Genomic DNA, 20504 nt, shown 5'->3' with positions numbered 1-20504 from the left:
TTAACTTAAAAAAACCAACATACTATAAAAAGTAAGGAAGTTTTAATTCCCAACCATCAAATTGTGAATATGATAGTTTAATCAATTCAATGAATTTATTCATTATTTAACTTGGCAGGAACTGCAAAGAATTTGGGTCAGATGGTATAAAAATGAAATGGCATTATCAGACATGTGACTAACAAAAACAGTAAATGGCTTGTCACGAAAATGTCAGTAAACCATTTTAGATGCTTTATTAAAAAAACAATATATGAAAAAATTAGGTCAGTTGTTACAAAACTTACTGATCTCTGCAGATCTACTGGGTACTGGAGGAGGCTGTGTGCCATTGCGAGTAGGTGTTGATGACTGAGGGGATATGGGAGAAAAGGGAACCATATCAAAGATGTCAGTGGAGGGTGATTTAGGTGTCACACTGCCTGCCTACAATAAGGACAATAAATATTAGGGTAATATTTCACATGAAAAATCACAATACTGAACTTTTCAGCATGCAGATAAGAGCTACAGTATCAAAAATAACAGCATGCAAAAACCAGCTCCTGACACCAAGCAAATGGCATTCACAACAAAGAGTTTATGGGACATGCTAAAACCCGATTAGCATTGTAAATTTCACATTTTCAGTAAATCTGAGATAGCCAGAAATAAATGACAGTTAGACCTAAAAGAACTGGAAAGAAATAACTCTAAATTAATAAGAATTTGAATAGAGGTATTATTCCCAAGACCCATTTAAGATAACGGGGCAACAGCAATAGGCTATACATTTGAATGTACAGAAATAGTGCCTGAAATTAAAAGATATAATTCCAATACTTTTTTCTTTACTAATTTCTCCTTATATAACGTGAGTATTTATTTGACAACCTATGAGAGCTGCTGTCCTCAATGCGTGGAATGTATTTTGTGATAAGCAATAACCTGGACATCTAACACACTGACAACATGTAATATTAAAATCCAAAATAAAAAAAATGTATCCTTGAATGGGGAGCAGAACATATTTCATTATGAAAGCCCAGGACTTTTTAGCAGACTTCAACAAATACTGGATAAGCAAATAAGTTACCATGGTTCCAAAGTCACATTAAAATAAAAACATTAATCACAGCTCATACAGCAGTTCTACCATCGCTCCCAGGACATAGAATACAGCGCAATCAAGTCAATACAGAACAGACACTAAAAACAACTTAAAAATTCAGAATGACAAAACAAACTAAGGCAAAATATATACCACTGATATGGGACACACATATGCAAGTTCAGTTTTACTCACATTACAGAAAATAAGCTTCTGGAAACTAGAAATACTATAATGCCAGATGAAAAATGTCCTAATTAACTTGGCAAAATAATTCACAATTTGGTCAAAATGCTGACACGAAAGAGGTTGTAACCACAGGATTAAGACAGACTGATTTAGTCAGATTATCTCAATGCTACAACCTGTGTGATAAGCAGCCTTTACAGATGCTGGCTCATGGGCGTTCCACAGCCCTCTTGGGCCATGCAGCTGTAATAGGAATGTTGGAAAGGTATTTTCCTTTCTTTAGTAGTTTCTATGTAGCTCAAACTGTCCCTTCACAGAGATGCAGTCACAGACAGTTCCATTCCAGAAAAGAAGGGCAGAGCTGGAGATCAGAATGCGGTTCCTTAGCAGCACATTCACTCTGTGCAGGATCAAATAAAACCTTCTACCCATATAACTAGGTTACTATTATTATTTTAACATAAAGTCCATATACAGGCCAGAACCAGCCTTCTCTGCTTCTTGAGGCTACACAAATATTTCCCTCATCCACAGCATTCTTTCATTCAGCATCACTCCAGGAGGTGGTGGGGAAGAAGGGGAGATAGAGCAGAGACAGGCTCTGGATAAGAACTCACTGGAGGCAGAAATCTCATTTTCAGTACTTCTTCCTCTCTCACTGAGATGCTCCTCTACTCCCCAGTGGGCAAGGTTTTTTTAAAGTGTTGTTTTCTGCAAAAAGCTAAACTATTTCTTGAATATGTTGACTCTTGGACTTCCACAGACTGTATTGCTTGGAAAAATTATATCTATGTCCAGATCTATAGATATAATCTGTATAATATATAAAGCTTGGGCTGGAGAGAGTCATAAAGTATTTATTTCCTGTATATTCATCTATATAGTCTTTATTCAATAACCTTTTGTGGTATTATTTTCTCAAAGCCACATAATTTCCAGCTCATGAATTTGGAATTTATATTTTATATACGTATTGTGGGATCTGGACATACTCAGCCCCTCTAAGAATTGGGCCATTTTTATTTATATGTATTGACATGCCTAATTTAAGGGTTCCACATATAAAAATTTTGGCTTGTTTTTTTACTTCATTCTATTTAAAATAAATAATTCCCATGCATGTTTGTGGTAAGATTAGAGTTCAACTTCTTTTTTAAAAAATGATTAAATTATATGGGACTTTTCACACACACACATGCACACACTCTTGTTGACATCAAGAGGCGTTAGCACATGCACTTCAGAGACAGCCTATGGCCCAATGGTTCTTGAGAGAATATTGTTTACGTGCAATAGACCCTTGTTAATCTGCACACGGAACTCCCATTAATGTCATGGGAATTCTGTGTGTAATTTGCAGGCTGTGTAACACAAACAACAGTAATCAAAAAGTGGGCAGATCTCACACTCCTCATGCAAACAGAACTCCTACTGACGGGAGAGGCGGTTTGTCTGCATCAGGAGCATGATATCCGGCCCTGCATGTATTTATGAGCCATAAACTACCCTAGATTCACATGCAGATTTCCCACTGATGTTCATGGAAGATCTTTGTGTGAATTGTGGCCAGATTATAACTGAGAACTTAAGGTTATAAATAGCTCTGAAGAAGCTAGATAGATACGTAAACAATATTTAAGGTCAGTCTTAAATGAGTCTTTTTGATAAAAGCTTTTCATTCATATTTTGCTGTTCAATATTCCAATTTCTTGTCATATTCATTGGGTATTTTGATACCATTAATAAATTTGATCATTAGTGGTTAATTCAAAAAATAAATGTATACTATTAAAATCTGGATGAATATGAGAAGCATTTTTATTCAGTAAACACATGCAGAAAGCCATGATAATGTTTGCCAAATACAGCCAAATGTCATTTGCAAATGGAAAAAAAGGTTGTGAGTATTGACAAATTGTTATGAGAAGGCAGTCAATATGCATGTTACAGATCATTTTAGAATAAAATAATTTGCAGCCTTCATTTTGCACAGAGTTCATATAAACTATAGTAAAACAAATATAATGGCTGATTGCTCTTCTGGCTAATCAATACTTTCTCACTTACCCAAGTTCTCTTTCTACTGAAAAAATTAAAGCCCTCCAAATCAGACTTTTGGGACACTGTCTTGAATAATGTAAATACCTATTATTAGTATAATTACTCTACCAAAATAGCAAACTAGTCCAATAAATATAGCACATACAGGTAAACCATTAGAATGTAAAGAAAAAGAAATGTTAAAAAGTTGGGAAAATAAGATATTATCTTAAGGATATGATGCAGGCACTATAGAACATCTCAAAAGTCTCCATATTTTAACAGTACCCAGAAAAAACCTACAATACATCTGATCTGTCCTTTAACCACTGTACAAAATGTATATTTTAATACAATCAACACACAACAGAGAACATAGGAAAATAGAAAAAAAAAGTTTTTGCACAACAGGATTACACGAGGTCTTGGGATGCTGTATTCACTGACTGGCTTTGGAAGACCACTTTTTGAAGGTGGTGGTGTTAATAGTCCAGATGATAGTCTGGAGTCAGGAGAGCTCATAGGAGTAAGTGTAATGGAAGAGATATCTAAACAAGGAGTTGAATCCTCATTATTACACCAGAAAAAGGTGGAGGGTCTTTGAAATATATGTTGATCATTATCAGACTTTATGTGCAGCAGCTGTAAAGGAATCACAGAAAGAGAAAATATTCTAAGGAATAGAAAGTGGTAACATAAGGGAAAGAAAAAATGCACATTTTATATTTTAAAAATTTGTTTGCAAATTGCTGTTCAACAGAACGCTAAAGAATTTTTTTGTAAATGAAAAAAGAACCTTAAAAACCCATAGACATAAAAAGTATTCCAGTATTGGTGGGAACAAATAAGATATAAAAAATTAATCAAAATACAATGAATACATTTTCAAATGTGGGCACAATGGGTTGCACCCACAAAAATCTGCATGCAACAACATATCTACAAAACCCCGTATTTGCACATGCAAAACAGTAGTTAGGCACATAATTAGGGAGGAAAGTTGTTGTGGTTAAAGTACAGGCCAGAATCTGGTTCACTGTTATGTTAATATACAGTTTCATTGACCATTTCTTTTTACCCCCAAAATAAAAAATAATTCATATAATAAAATCCTCATACAATAAAAAAAAGCCTGCTATGTCGGTAGTTTACAGGATTTCTTTTATTTTGAATAGGAAGATTATATTGGCTCCTTTGGTTACTCAGCTATAGAATATGAAAACTGTACAGTTCCTGCACAGAAATATATATCCTTATGACATTTTTGGTATAACAGCAACTAATGCACTTTTGAGTTGAAATGAGATGCTTTTTACTAGATAATTCAAACAGTATCTAAGATCTTCTATCACAAAGGCTCAAGTCCTCTTTCCCCTAGCACAGGTAAACAGGGTTCATGACAGAGTGGAACGGCTGTGGTTGTGTTGAGTGGGGAGCCTCTTGCACGTGAACAATCTAGCATTCTGGGGACTTCTGGCACAGCAGTTCTTTCCAGTTGAAGAGGGGTGAAGCATGAAGTTTCTACCAACCCTCAAGTCCTCCCCACACAACGGGATAGGGGCGCAATGGCCAGAATAGCTACTGCAGCCTTTAAGTAGCATCACTGCGACTGGTCCTCGTCTGCTCTGTGAGGTGGGGAGAGGATTCCTTCCCTCCCCGCGGCCGCCCCCCAAACACACAGTCAGCAGGGAATCATGTCTTTGATGTGGTGGGCGCTAAGATGTGTACTTATTCTCATCAACCAAAAGTCTGACAGTAAAACCTTACTTCCCCGATTTTATTTCCTTTCGTTTTTAACTTGATACTTCCTTTTATTTCCTGTATCTATTTGAATTTTAAGATTTAAAAGAAGCTGTTTTAAAATTATCCTAGAAGGTGTTTTCATTTATAATTCTATAGGCTTGTCATTTCAAAAACAAAACACACAAGCATTATTGGAAAAGTAAGTGGAAAGGTTTTGTTTGATTTTCCCTGCCACGTCCTGAGCTGAGGTCAAGGTTCTGTGTTGCTCATGAAAGAAATGATGGCATTACAAACAACTCAATCAGACCAGGGAGTTGACTCTATCCCCTGCTTTAAGTGTTTGTGATGTCATCATTCCCTCGGCCCCACCCCGACCCTCACCCCCATTATAGACACTGAGCCTTGAACACAGGTCCTGGAAAATGAGGGCAAAGTTCACAAATATTTGGTTTGGAAATGTGTCTAACCAGGCACTCTTTGGGGCCAAATCTTGATTCTTGCCCCAAAGCCTGAGAAAAACATCTTTGCACAAGTGAAATATGAAGCTGCATATAAAAAAGAATCCTCCTTCAATCCTGCAAAAAGGGACTTATTTCTTGAACAGCCAGTACTCCTTGGCAAGGTCAAGAGGAGTGGGGACTGAAGATGGTGGATCTATGCTTTGAATACTTTGTCCATGTCACTTTCTGGTTTGACCACAATGACTCCACTCTGTGGGCCTGACAGAGAAGGTTGCAAAGTTCACCTTGCATGGCTTCTTCATACACTGACCCTGCTGTACAACTGAAATTTGGCATTATCATTGCTTTTTTGAGTCTTGCATACCCACAGGTGGATCAAGACTTGGCCCTGAAATAATAAAGTCCTTAAACTGTTCTTTCATGGTTATTCAGGAAACATTTCACTTTCTTTTCAAGTGCCTTAATTTTTCTTGTTTTCTTTATGGTCAAAGCCATGTTAAGGACACAACTTGGCAACTTTAACAGCAAAGCGGTTTTTAAATTACAAGAGCACTAAATGTAAAATCTACACTGCAAGTGTATCCACTCAATGTTTGTAACTGAAAACAGCAAAAACTTGTTTTCTTATATTACAACGTGCAAAAACATATTTGCTTCCAGGCTGAAACTTTATGTTCCAAGCCATACAAAACCTAAATATTCAAAATAAATAAATAAATAAATAAATAAATAGTCAGGAAAACAAGATTTACATCATTTTGGTAGAATTTTGAAGAACAACTTCACTAGGCTATGTCTACAGTAATGGTACTGGTGCACAGTTTTCCTACTGTTCAAAGATCGTAGAGTTTGTTAATGTTACATATTACCAGTTATTACATTTATATATTATGCGATACTAGATTTGAATAGACTTAAGCAAGCAAAATACTGTCTAAAATACAAAACAACCGAGAAGGATTATTCAATCATCAGAGTCACCATTTGGGTCCTACAAAGTAACCAAGCCAATCCCCCAAATGTATATTAAGTACAATGTACTACGTAATTTTATGTAAAGGAAGAGATTTTCTGTGTAACTTTGGATGTGTGGTACACCCTATACCCACCCCTTGCATTTGATTCTGGTCAACTCAGTACAGTAACTCCTCACTTAAAGTTGTCCCGATTAACGTCGTTTCGTTGTTACGTTGCTGATCAATTAGGGAACATGCTCGTTTCAAGTTGTGCAATGCTCCCTTCCAATGTCGTTTGGCAGCCGCCTGCTTTGTCTACTGCTTTCAAGAAGAGCAGCCTGTTGCAACTAGCTGGTGGGGACTTGGAACCAGGATGGTCTGGCAGCCCCATTAGCTTCCCGCTCCCCTAAGTTCCCTGTACAGCAGCTGCCTGCAGTTCAGCTGTCCCTCCCCCCACCGCCATGTGCTGCTCCTGCCCTCTACCTTGGAGCTGCTCCCCGAGACTCCTGCTTGCCGTGGGGGGGGGGGGCTGCAGGAGGAAGAGGGAGGCTAATGTCAGGGTGTCCCCCTCCCCCCTGCCCCTGCACCCCACTTACCCCATCTTCCATAGAGCAGGGGGGACACACCAGGGCTCAGGACGGAGGGAGCTTGCAGCAGCTGCAGTCTCAGCAAGCTGATCTAATTAACAAGGCAGTGTACTTAAAGGGGAAATGTGCATATCTCTCTCTCACACATATGGTGTGTGTCTCTGTCTGGGTTGTCTCCCCTCCCTCCATTCCTGCTGCCTTGTGGAGTGAGAGAGTTAACCCTTGAGGGCTCAGCCAATTGCTAGTTCATCATTGAGCAGTAAGGGAAATATCCCACCCTCTGACTCCTCCACCTCAACCAAGCTTCACAATCATCATCACTGTGTACCAGTATTAAATCATTTGTTTAAAACTTATACTGTGTGTGCATATACTATATATAATATAATATAGTATTTTGTCTGGTGAAAAAAATTTCCCTGGAACCTAACACCCTCATTTACATTAATTCTTATGGGGAAATTGGATTCGCTTAACATTGTTTCGCTTAAAATCGCATTTTTCAGGAACATAACTACAACGTTAAGTGAGGAGTTACTGTATAGCAGTATAGCTGTGCTCTATGCCAAATAAAAATCCCGAGTGATGAGACTGGAATCAATTTATGGATTTCATTTTGTTTTGTGAGTAATTTGTAATTGTACACCTGCACTGCGATTTGAACTTCCATTTTGTGTGTTACCCTACATTATGTCCAGTGTTAAGAGCATAAACTGATGTGCTGTATAACACGGCTATTTTTCATGTTCTGGAGACCTAACACAGGAAGAGTCACCCAGAGGCTTCCAAGGATTACTGTCTTGCTCATGATTAAGGCTTCCGTGACTTTCCATGACCTCTGTGATTTCTGCAGCTGCTGGCTCAGGGGATGCCTGAGCCGGGCATCCCCAGGGCCACCTGCAGCAGTTTGGGAGTGGAGTCAGGGCGAGGAACAGGGGGTTGGGGGCATGATTACCTCGGGGTGAGAGGCTCCCCAGCTCCCATGGCCCTGCAACTCCTAGACAGTGGAGGGGACACGGGGGGGGGGAGGGGTGATCCACGCCACCCACTGCCCGTGCCTGCAGGCCGCCGCACATCTCCCATGGGCTGCGGTTCCCGGCCAATGGGAGCTGCAGCAGCCGGCGCTTGTGGTTGGAGCACTGCACTGAACCCCCTGACCCCCTCTGCTGCCTAAGAGCTGCAGGGGTGCGGAGCCGAGTAGGGAGCCCCTGCCAGCCCCGCCAACCCTCCCTGCCCCCCACAGCAAAAGCAGGGGTCCTGGCCACATGCCACATCCCGGCCCACCCCCAACAACAGTGGGGGTCCCGAGCTGCGCTGCCCACCTCCTCCCCACCTTCACCACCCTCCTAGTAAAATAGTTTTTCCTAATATTCAACCTTGACCTCCCCACACTGCAACTTGAGACCATTGCTCCTTGTTCTGTCATCTGCCACCACTGAGAACCGCTGAGCTCCATCCTCTTTGGAACCCCCCTTCAGGTAGTTGAAGGCTGCTATCAAATCCCCCTTCACTCTTCTCTTCTGCAGACTAAATAAGCCCAGGTCTCTCAGCCTCTCCTTATAAGTCATGTGCTCCATCCCCCTAATCACTGGACTCTCTCCAATTTGTCCACACCCTTTCTGTAGTGGGCCCCCCGAAACTGGATGCAATACTCCAGATGTGGCCTCACCAGTGCGAAATAGGGGGGAATAATCATTTCCCTCAATCTGCTGGCAATGCTCCTATTTATGCAGCCCAATTTGCCATTAGCCTTCTTGACAACAAGGGCACACTGTTGACTCATATCCAGCTTTTTGTCCACTCTAATCCCCAGTTCCTTTTCTGCAGAACTGCCGCTTAGACAGTCGGTCCCCAGCCGGTAGCAGTGCATGGGATTCTTCCGTCCTAAGTGCAGGACTCTGCAGTTGTCCTTGTTGAACCTCATCAGATTTCTTTTGGCCCAATCCTCCAATTTGTCTAGGTCACTCTGGACCCTATTCCTACCCATCAGTGTATCTACTCTCCTTGCAGCTTAGTGTCATCCACAAACTTGCTGAGGGTACAATCCATCCCATCATCAAGAACATTAATGAAGATGTTGAACAAAACTGGCCCCGGATAGACCCCTGGGGCACTCCGCTTGATACCGGCTTCAAACTAGACATCGAGCTGTTGATCACTACCCGTTGAGCCCGACAATCTAGCCAACTTTCTATCCACCTTATAGTCCATTCATCCAATACTTGCTTTTTTAACACAATAAGTAAGAAGGGGTTACCAATGTCCAAGTTCCACAGGATACTTCCCTTTCTGTTTGTCTCTGGGGTGGGTCTTCCCTTCCCTCAGGGAGGGCCCCTTTGGGCAGCTGTGTCAGTGCCTTAGGCTTCCCTCTGCTCTGCGCTGCTGGAGCTGTGGGCTGCAAATCTGCTCACCTCCAGCTCTGCCACTCAAATGAGCTAATTCCTTGTCTTTTAATTTCTCCAGCAGATGGAGCATTTGCTGCAGTTGTGGCGGGGCTGGCTGAGCCCAAAATAATCCCTTAACCCCATGATGCCCAGTGTGGGGTTTGTACAGCCCATCACAAGGTGCTACAGATCACTTTTACAAAAGAGAGGTGCCCAGAACATCCATGGACACTGTCTTCTCTCTTCAGCTCACTTTGAAACTCTTAGCCAGGGCCAGTGCTGTAACAGGTGTGCATTTACAGGGGCAGATTTAAGGGTTAGAGCAAGGTCAGCCAACATGCAGCATGAGACCCAAAGGTCACATCACCTTAGGCTTTTTAAAGAAAGAAAGTTAAAAGAAAAACATGAAACAAAAATCACAAGCCTAAACAAAAATGGAATCTCACCCAAATTGTATTGGCTCGCATGCTGCCAATTACTGAAATCTATCATCATGGCAACACTTTTTCTTGGCAAATTGTTCAATAATGATGTCGAGCTTCATCCTTGCTGTCTTGTCTTCCTCAATTGCAAGGAAAGCAAGGTCACTGAGCCGTGTCCATTTTCCACTTCTGGTAAAACATCATCGAGAGAACTTGACACTATGAAATTCAAGTAGCTCTGGATTGCAAGTGACAAACTGAACACCTCTGTGTCCTCTGTAAAATAATACAGCCTGAAAGACACAATCTCCTGAATCAAGTCTGAAGAAAATTATGAGTATTTTCCCAAGAATTTAAGAACTTCTTCCGTTGACTTTTCTAAAGTTATATTTTGAAGTCGCTTGGGATGGAGGACCCCAAACAGCATAGCTACCTCTTGAAATCCTTCACATTGAGATTTTAGTTCCCTGTTTTGTCTAAAGCAACAGAGGGTCCTGTGGCACCTTTGAGACTAACAGAAGTATAGGGAGCATAAGCTTTCGTGGGTAAGAACCTCACTTCTTCAGATGCAAGAAGAACTGAGGTTCTTACCCACGAAAGCTTATGCTCCCTATACTTCTGTTAGTCTCAAAGGTGCCACAGGACCCTCTGTTGCTTTTTACAGATTCAGACTAACACGGCTACCCCTCTGATACCTGTTTTGTCTAAAACCTCAAAATATCTCCTTCAATGGTTATCCTTTGCTTCAAAGCCAGATTGTGTGCAAATTCATCATGTGCGGCATTCATGTCTCGTCCTGTGGCTTGGATAGTTTCCATTTTCAAAACCCATTGATTCCCACCTGTTCTGAGATTCTTTTACAATTTCCTTGTACTTTTCTTCAGATCAGTTTGCTGAGCTCATTCACTGTGCTCTCAAATGTCCTGGCACAGATTAATTTTCTTTGACTGAAGGATTCCGGAGGCTGCAGCCATGATTACCGAGATCCTATGCCACCATAACAGATTGAGGTAGAACATCCAGGCCATGAAAGACAAGTTGTTTTTTACTCTCGATGTGTGTCCTCACTGCTCCTGCATTCAGCAACAGTTTCAACTTAGAGGCATTCAATTGTATTCTGAAAATTTACTGTCATTGCCTCATTGGCTTTCATTTGAGCTGCCCATCTAGTATTGCAGATTGTCTTTAAATGTAAAGATCTCCTTCATTCTTCAGAAGCCTGTTCAATTTCATGTGCTGCATCTATCCTGCCAACTTCTTCAGGGGTCTGAAGCGCATCATCAGGTTCCTCTTCCCTTTGCAAAACTTTACTGTTTCAAGCAAAAGTATGAAAGTAATGATTATTTTGGACTTAATCATTAATTTTCCCTATTGATGGTTAGAGTCTGCAAAATATTGATATATTTCCTGCAAAGTTCAGAAGAAAACCTTCAGATCTGGACTGGCCTTATCGTCAGCAGCATGCACCAAAAGTAGGTTCATTTGATGTACTGAGCAATCAATGTATGATGCATACACTTTGTCTCCTCTGCCTGACAGATATTCTCTCATTTTTTTGCTTACAGTCCTCCACAAACTCTGGCCATAACACTGGCCCCACCATATCCCTGTCCAGACATATTTGGGGTCTAATCCATACTTGCAGAATACAATATTAGATAAATGGTCACACAAGGAGGCAGCATCTGCCTTACTTGCTGCACAAGGTTACAAGGCTTACAAAATGCTCTTTAATACCTACTTTTCCTTCAAAATGATCAATATTAACAAACAGAAGAAAATAGTCATCAGATCAACATGGCTAATATTCGCAGCTAACAGCTTATCTTTTTTGCACCTCCTGGCTTCTGATGCTAAAAGACTTAAGTTCATCAGTAATTGTCTTGTTTAAGTATTTGATTTCCCTTAGTGTCACTGATATGTTGGGCAAAAGTGATAGTGTGCCTTGCAAGTAGCGTAATGATGCTCAACTAAATACCACCATTGTTGCTCTCAAGCACTTCACTGTAGCCATGAAGGGGAGACCTAAACTAGGTAAAGTTTTGACAGCATCAAACAATATTTTTAGTACTTCTTGCCATTTCCTATTATGTTCAGATGCTTGTTTATCAAGACATGCATTGATACTATGATCCTTCGTGAACTGCAGAGCTGCCACATGTGACTACACATGTTGTTTGCTTCTGCCATGAACAGACATTGACTTTAGAGTCTTCTTTCAATCACTGTAAACCATGCCGATTTTCGAACATCTGTATCCTTGAACAACCAACGAATGTGACAGTTTGCATAATCTGAAAGAGATGAGTATACTAGCCACTTGACATGCAAATCTTCAACATGGTGCATTTCTCATTCTGTAAAATGAAGATGAAAAATGGTGGCCTATATGACAAAAAGGAAACTGTCCATACGGCATATCATTCTCAGTGGACTGGTAAGGACAATCTATACAATCTATGTGCAACAGCTCAGATGATAAAACAATCTTGAAAGTGACTTCTTAGATGGGAATGTCAAACCTATTTCAGCAGGAAGTCTGTTTTGTCCTGCCTCATTGTTGACCTGCTTGTCTACAGTGTCTTTGGGCTTTTGGGTTTTCTATCATCTTTGGGATCTTTGGCTTTGTAGCTCATCTGCAGGTCTTCAGCTGTGCTTGTTTCAAGCAAAGTTTCTCTGGAAATAGCATCAGCTACTACTACAGGTGCAACTTCAATGGTGCTTCACAAATTGTTTCCTGATTTAAACTTTGACGACAGATTCATGCTTGTTGAACTGAGATGCAGTTCTTGACTTTATATTTCAGATTGCAGGAGTTGATCATGAAGTTTACAAAATGATAGTGCCTGCTGCTCAGCATCTTTGGAAACAGTTTATAACAAATCTCCTCTTCTTTTCATTTGCTGAAACCAAACGTTTATTTGTATTTATGGTTGTCATTGTCAGGTATCTTCCACTATGAGAATAACTACATTGGAAATATAGGCCTAAATAAAGTGTATTTTTGTGCTGCTTAATTTGTCCTTCAGTTGTGAATTCCCTTCAAAAATGTTGACTTTCTGTGCAGAATCTAGCAGAGAGAGAGCGAGAGACAGAACTAAAGTGGGGCTGGCTGGGGAGAGTCCTGAACAGGCCTTTCTTTACACTAAACAAAGGTAAGGTCAGGCCAGGAATCAGCAGCCACCTGTGATGCAGTGAGATCCAAAGGCGCACACATCTTTTCTGTCTGTTTTTCTCTCTCAACACTATTTTCCACTTTGGTTGGTATCTTCCTCTACTCCTCTGTTGGTTTAGTCTTTTACTACTTCCCTTGTATTGCTCTTCTCTCACACACTGCCCTCCTTCCTGACTGTTCCCTGTTATTTATTCTCATCAAGGGGGTTCTGTGGCTGTCACGGCATTTCCTTCAGTTTTCTTTTTTCTGATTCTGGAATTCTGGTTACTCAGATCCTGTAATGTTTGCAGATGCTCCAGGAATGAAAAAATATCCAACATTTGAAAAAAATAAATCCTTGTCTCTAGATCAAGGCCTGTTTGGCTGGTCTGGTGAGATGTTCCTTAGCAGTCAGGCAGGGCTTGGTATACAACTTCCTATGGAAACAGATAGCATCAACATGGTTGTGAATGACTACACTTTCAATCAATTGTATATCCCCATGAAGGCTGGTGGGTTGAGCTGATCCCCTTCTAGATTGCTTCAGGTAGCAACCGTGCAAAAAGGCACAGCCAGATATTTTGAACAATGAAAATAGGTTTATTTAAAATAAATAGATGAACTCAGGGATCCATTGAGGTTGAGTGTGCAAGTTCTCTGAAAAACAGTATCTAAACTCTTATTATGATACAAACATAAGCAGCACCACCATATGAAACCAATAAAGAGAAAATCAGATTGCCCCCACATAATCAAGACCAAATGGAAGAACGACCCGTGATTAATGTACTGCCAAACCACTAAAACACAGAGGAAAAGTAAACAGCACACACACAAGAGTAATGGAAACTTCAGCTGTATATCCAAGTGTCTGATTGCATGAAACAGAGAAAAAAACACCAATAGCCAGCAGCAACACCCCATGCCAACAGTTCAAATGCCACACAGGAGTATAGCTGTACAGAAACTCTGAGGGTCTATTCCCAACTAAGGAAACCACATCTTTCTAACCACATTATAGTATTACTAATACTTCTCACAGACTTATTCAGGAAGTGGTAACAAATGTGTTAATCTATTTTGCATAAGACTTCTCCACTGACAGATATATATCATAGTGAGCAACTATTTAAGCTTTTATCATCACTATCAGCTTTGATAGATATAATTCTAAATAAAATTTAAAATAATATTATGCAGAAACTGATTTAATTTTTTAGAAATGTACTGAATATAAATCCAAACAGTAAAAATAATAAAGTTACAGAATCTGTAATGGACAAAACATGCATGCAAAAGACTTGCTACTTGATGGTTAACTTTCTCTTTTGTTCTTTTGCTGAACAATTTGACTGCATAATCAAAATTCCTTTTGGCTTTCTGCCTTGGTTCTCATTACTTTTAATGCCTTGGTGTATGAATGCAACTAGAGGTATTTTATTTTGAAAGTTGTTTTCCCCTTTCCAATTCAAATTCACTTCAGGACACCATTGCATTATTAGGGTGTTAACTTGGATGGTATTGCAGTCGCCATAACCATGTATTGGTATAGATGTTGATTAAATAAGTGACAGCAGAATTTCACACAAGGGAATCAGAGGTCATATATTCACTGCTAAAGACTTAGGGCCAAATTAATGCCAGGTGTAAACAGGTGAATCTCCATGACTATCAGTGTTTTCCATCCATTTACACTCAGGATGAAATTGGGCTACATGTAAATTTGAAAAATTAAAATACTTAGAATGTACAGCTCTGTAAAATCCTAGGCCAAAAGAAGTAGCTTTTAAAAATATAATTTTGAAAAAATCTTTGTCACGCAACACAGTTCTTTCTCAGTCAGACTCCACTGGACTGAAAAGCAGTATCCGAGCTGTACAACTTCAGAGCTGCTCTATTTAAGTCCCTCAGACAAGCCTCTTTAAAGCCCCAAGGAAGCTCGATGCTGAAATAATGCTCCAAATATGATAATGAATCTGCAAAGTAATGTTTTAAGAATTCCTTTGAAAAGGTTACATAGTAATTTAGAACCTGAAAATATGAAGTTCTCCCATTCCTAGTTATACTTTTATTTATATATTTATACAAATTTCTTACAAATTGGTGTTCCATCTCAGAACAACACATTATCTCAGATTTCTTAATAATGTGCATTATCAAAAGGACACAACATCTTGTGTGCCAGGAACTTCCAGTGAAATGCAATAAATGCATGACATTATTATATGGTATGCATTCTATTAGCATTTGCCATTACTGCAAGTTATGTGGCTGTCAGGTTCCATGTCGTTTCAGTGGGTTACCTATATCAGCAGAGCACATGCTGTGTAATTACAATATCTAGTTCTTATATAGCTCTTTCCATCAGTAGGTCTCAAAGCACTTTATAAAGGAAGTCAATAGCATTATAAATCCATCCAATCACTTACCGAAACTCACTAGATCAGTGGTTCTCAACCTATTGACCATATGTGGCTCGCAATGTGTTATGTGGGATGCATCCAATACTGTATGGCCCTAAGAATGTCACATAGGCTGCCGCTCTGTGCTGATTGGGTCGCAAGTGGCCTGCAGGTCGCAGGTTGAGAACCACTCCACTAGATCATAGTTTGAGTTGACTAGATTGTTTAAGAAATAATGTGCCCATATCAAACTCCATTTTCTGCTGTTTTTCTACATTTCCGCTCTTTTAAATAAGTCCATTTAAAATGTATATTTTAGTTTCCAGTTGTTTAGTTTCCAGTTGTCTCCACTTAACTTGTCTCTATCCTTACTTAAAATATTTAGGGAAGTCTTGTTTCTATTTTTTTTATCATCAAATTAATGATTTTGCATTACATTTCACATGTCCATGCCATGTGTTAAAACAGGACTTGATTACAATGGACAAATAACCTACCATTCCCACTTGTTTCAGGGACTCTAGATAAGAGAAGAAGGCACTAGTAAGATTTTGCTCTGTGATACCATGTGATCTTTTCCAGGGTCCTCAATAGCAATTTTTTTTGTTTGTAAATTTCAACTGCCAGGCAGTTAACAAATAACAAATTTTAGCTTTTAAAAGTTTACATGCAGAATGCCACACAACATCACCCATGCATAGACATACATCTGTCTTCCCTCACAGAGTAGAACTCTTGCAATAAATTCAAGCATTCATAGTAGCATCCTTTATTTGAAAAGAGAAAAAGTAATATATGTGAAGTTTAGTAGAGTAGTCTTTTCTCATTTTATGCCTAAATGTACTGTATCCCTCTGTAGTGCATAAGGACCATAAATTGCCATCCCTCTTCGCATGGGAATTTTGTAGGATTATTATGTAAAAATCAATGTCAAGACTTAGTCCTTATAATTTAAATATCTTTTAATGACATTAAATCAATAATAATCATGGTTTTAGAATATGAATATCAGTAACTGTCTTCTGTTTGAATAGGAACCTTTGCTCTTGTAAAAAAACCTGCAGCTTTACATTATAATGACACCTAAAGGGAAAACCTTTTACTTCTATTGCAACATTGTGAGACTATCAGTTTTTAAAAATCTAGAAAACCTGTATTACAATGAGCATCTCATTCTCAAAAGTATTCTTCATATCGCTGAACATCACCAGCATTAATTAGAAATAGCAATTATACACAATCATAGTTGTATAGCTTTAAGATAAAATGTTTCCCTTAGATCTGTTCTATAAATCTTAGCAGCCAGATTCAGTTCTTCCTACATGCACAGAACACCCACTGAAATTAATGTGAGCTCTCCACATGTAAGAAGGGCAGATTATTGGAGTCACAATCTACCTTGAGAATCTGAGAGTGAAATAGTCTCCGTCACTTCCCAATATCACACTCTACAAAGAAAGGAAAGAGACTTAAGGAATTAAATTTGAGAAGCTGAAAAGAACCTTTTAATATGCAATACAAAGATCACACATTCAAGTCCTGACCACTGAAATTTACCATGAAGGCCAGAGTCTGCTATTTGTACTTCTGCTGAATAGCACCTCAATCTACAAATAGCGCCAATGAAGTTAAAAGGATTATTTAATAGGACTTCATATGAGAAAGTGCACCAGAATCTAGCCCAGAATGTTTAATACATCTCAGGCCATCCTTGAGAGCTAAATATACATATACTTACAACCTTTTACATCCCTCAGATTCACTACAGGCAAAAAGCAAATATTTTAAAAAGTGGAAGAGGACTAGTACTTTAACTCATGATAATAAAAATTAACACATCCTTAATATTAAATAAAACAAATGGTTTTAATGGAGCATATGTCTTTACTTTTCTTTAACTATCATGCTAATTTAATATGATGAAGACAAATCAGAAAAAAAACAAATAAAAAACAAAGTAAATGTGACATGGATGACAGATGAAATTATACATTTGTATCCATAAAATGCAGTTAACCTATTGAGTTGATCTAAGACAAATAGAACATATCTGTTTATAATTGTAATGTCTTGTGACTAGACTTTTTAGATGCAACTTGATGGAAATTTAATCCTACATATTGCATACAAAATTACAACCCCTAAACTCAAAGACATTATTTGATTAGATACTGTTTAGAGTATCTGATCACTTTTGAAGTTAATACAGCTGTGTCAGCACTCCATTTCATCTACTCTTTTACATTGTATCTTATACATCTATCAGAAAGAAATCCCCCATTTTACTTGATATGTGGCCCTCCAGTCCATCCATGGGTAGGACTTGCTGGGCTGGGCAGGAGGAAGAACTGGTCTCATGCTACCTTGACTACCTGCTCTGACTTGATTGGAATGATGATCATACTCAGGCCAGTTATGTATCCTCTATATGGAAAGTTGTCCCCTAAAATCTCAAGTTCATGTGCTGGGCCTTCAACAAGGATGACTGGTTTTGGTCAATTCTTTTTTGTGCTGAAGAAATCCCTAAACAAAGATTAAAAAAACTGTTCCTGGGAGATTTTTCTAAGATAATTCAATATTCCTTACTGAGGACCTAGGAATCTGGGGAGAAGGGGAAGGAATCTGGAATCCACATAGCATATGTACTTCATAGTTACTGAAAAAATTCCTCAAGAGGTAGAGCTGAGTCAGGTCACCAGTCCAGTCAATACATTGCCAAACCCATACCCATACCTTTCCTTGGGAGAGGTCAACAAGATAGAATCAGGTTAATATTTCATAATTAAAAAGGCAGTCTTATCGAGTGGATAGAGCACTGGCCTGTGAGTCTATGAATACTCCACACCTCTTGCTCAAAACGATATTCACATAGAGTTCAATTGTAGCTTTGCCAGAAGCCCTGAACAAGTGACAGTGCATAGTTGCACTGCCCCAGGAGCAGATGTGGAACTAGAACAACTAGGAACCACTCCTCATTTCTTCCCATTCATCTGTGCGTGAGAGAACTGTTGGGGAATGATGATTATTAAGGCCCCAAAATTGAGATACCGCTCAAAATGCAATGCAGGGGAAATTACTAACAAGTTCGGGGTTTTTTTGGTAATAATTCACAAACATAATGTTGGACTTTGAGTAAAAGATCTCTGAAAACTCATGTTTAAAGAAGATAAGAAATGTTGACATAAAGGGTCATCAGCTTTTTCATAATTCCCCATTCAAATAAAAATTAGTTATGAGGATACATACTGAATTTTGATATTGAAATATAAAGATGAAGAATTGTTAAATTATAATTTTTGTTAGAGTTTTGTTAATTTAATAGTTTATAATTCTGTATAATAAATAAGTTTGGATGCGACAATACCCATGCCAAGGCAACAAGAGTTTAAAGGACAGCCAATGGACCCTCCCCTGCTACACCTCCAGCATTGTCAGGTGTGGAGAAGGGGGCTTAAAAGGAGGAGACCTACCCAGTTGGGGGCTGACCAGGAAAGAGAGCAGAGTTCTGCTACTGCCTCACTGAGGGTAGCCTAGTTCCAACAGTAGCACATGTGGTATTATAGTATTGCACAGCGACAGAGTATTAGGTCTCAGTCCTGCAGTCCCTTAACATGTAAACACTAATTAACTTAAATGGGAGCTTCATGTACAAAATAATTGTAAGATAAAACTGATATATACCATGTTATGAAAAGATATAAATAGTTATATCCAAATGATGGAAAATATGAATAGATCTAATTATTTGATATTATGTCCAAAAGAGGGTCAGAAACCCAGCACGACACTGGTACCTTTTAAAAAGAATTGTTTTTTTAAATTATTACTTCAAAAAACGGAAAGAAAAACAAATATGTATATTTATACAGGTTCAACTTCTGCACACTTAAAATTCACTTAGTAATGTTCAAGTTTATTGGATTCAGATGTTTTAATCTCCTCTAAAAATAGGCATATGTATTAAAAATATTAGTAGATCACTAATACACCATGCCAGCTAGTTTCTTCCTGTTTTTTTTTTAAATGAAACAATTGACAGTCTGATGTTTGAAGTATTGCTAATTTAGATGTAGGACTTTTCATAAGGATATTTCCTAAGCATTTCTTAGTGTGGATTTAAATTATTTTATACTTAAAAATTTAAATATAATTTCACATTGTAAAACAAGAGGAAATAATTATGATACATGCTGTGAATTTCTATGACGATTAGTACCCCCGAACAACTACAAACTCTTTGTGTTATTGAGTCATACTAGGAAACGCCTAATAACGTGTATTGAGAGCACATATCTATCATACTTCACTTATAGCATATAAAACACAATAATCCATCTGCTATTTTAAATGTGAATGAACAAAACTAGATTTACATTTTTCTGACTGAATATAGTAATTCTTCTGTGTTACATCATTACAAGATTATATCCTTATGAAGTTCACTGCACAGATCTCAATGGGGAATGAGCAGAATTAACAAAAAGAAGCTGCATTTTTCACTCTGATTATTAGAAGTGGTTAGCTGGCTATTGAGATGTGATAGTTTTTTTAGAAAGGTCCAGACTTTGAAATATATTTTTCCCAGAAAGTTAAATTTTCATCAAATTGGAAAAACGTGTCTGCTCATTAACAAGTAACACAAGAAAGGTCATACATTTAAAAAAACAAAACAAAACAAAAAAAAAGCAAAAAAGAGGAAGCAGATTTCCCGTGGTTAGATCTATGAATTTAAAAATTCTCCTGTTAAAAAAGTGCATTAAAGGAACTTTAACAAAATCCTGTGATTACTTTTTATTACTATTTTAAGTAACATCACAAATTTTTTTCACAGAAATGTATAGCGAATATAAGAAAAGATACATTCATTCTACTTTTACTTTTGTAAAACATAGTAATTTAGATATTCTTGTTTGACTAAGCATAATTTAGCCTTAAACACATACCAGTCCACATCCTGCAAAGTTTTTAGTGCCTCTTCTAACTATAATATGCTCATCACAACTGAATGCTGCAGGACTTTGTCTGGCAAGGAGGAAGAAAAGGGATTGTAGCTCTTTGAGCCATGGGGGAACCAGA

General features: G+C 38.5%; 1 protein-coding gene across 21 annotated transcripts in view; it reads right to left on the bottom strand.

Annotated features, from left to right (window-relative positions):
* Window positions 1-20504, bottom strand: part of GULP1 (GULP PTB domain containing engulfment adaptor 1) — a 331420-nt gene that overhangs the window by 22574 nt on the left and 288342 nt on the right. For 14 of the 21 annotated variants that reach the window (XM_065561958.1, XM_024109413.3, XM_065561962.1 and 11 more), the window contains 2 exons: window positions 3737-3961; window positions 288-426 (listed from right to left, as the gene is read on the bottom strand). In XM_065561958.1, coding sequence (XP_065418030.1) covers window positions 288-426; window positions 3737-3961 — 364 coding nt within the window. The remainder of the gene's footprint in view (window positions 1-287; window positions 427-3736; window positions 3962-20504) is intronic. The other 7 variants (XM_065561968.1, XM_065561969.1, XM_065561967.1 and 4 more) reach the window with 3 other exon arrangements.

Source organism: Chrysemys picta, chromosome 11 (assembly GCF_011386835.1).
Source record: "Chrysemys picta bellii isolate R12L10 chromosome 11, ASM1138683v2, whole genome shotgun sequence".
NCBI classification, from domain to species: Eukaryota; Metazoa; Chordata; order Testudines; family Emydidae; genus Chrysemys; species Chrysemys picta.
The sequence above is the reverse complement of the archived record's forward strand: the minus strand, read 5'-3'. Positions and strand labels throughout refer to the sequence as shown.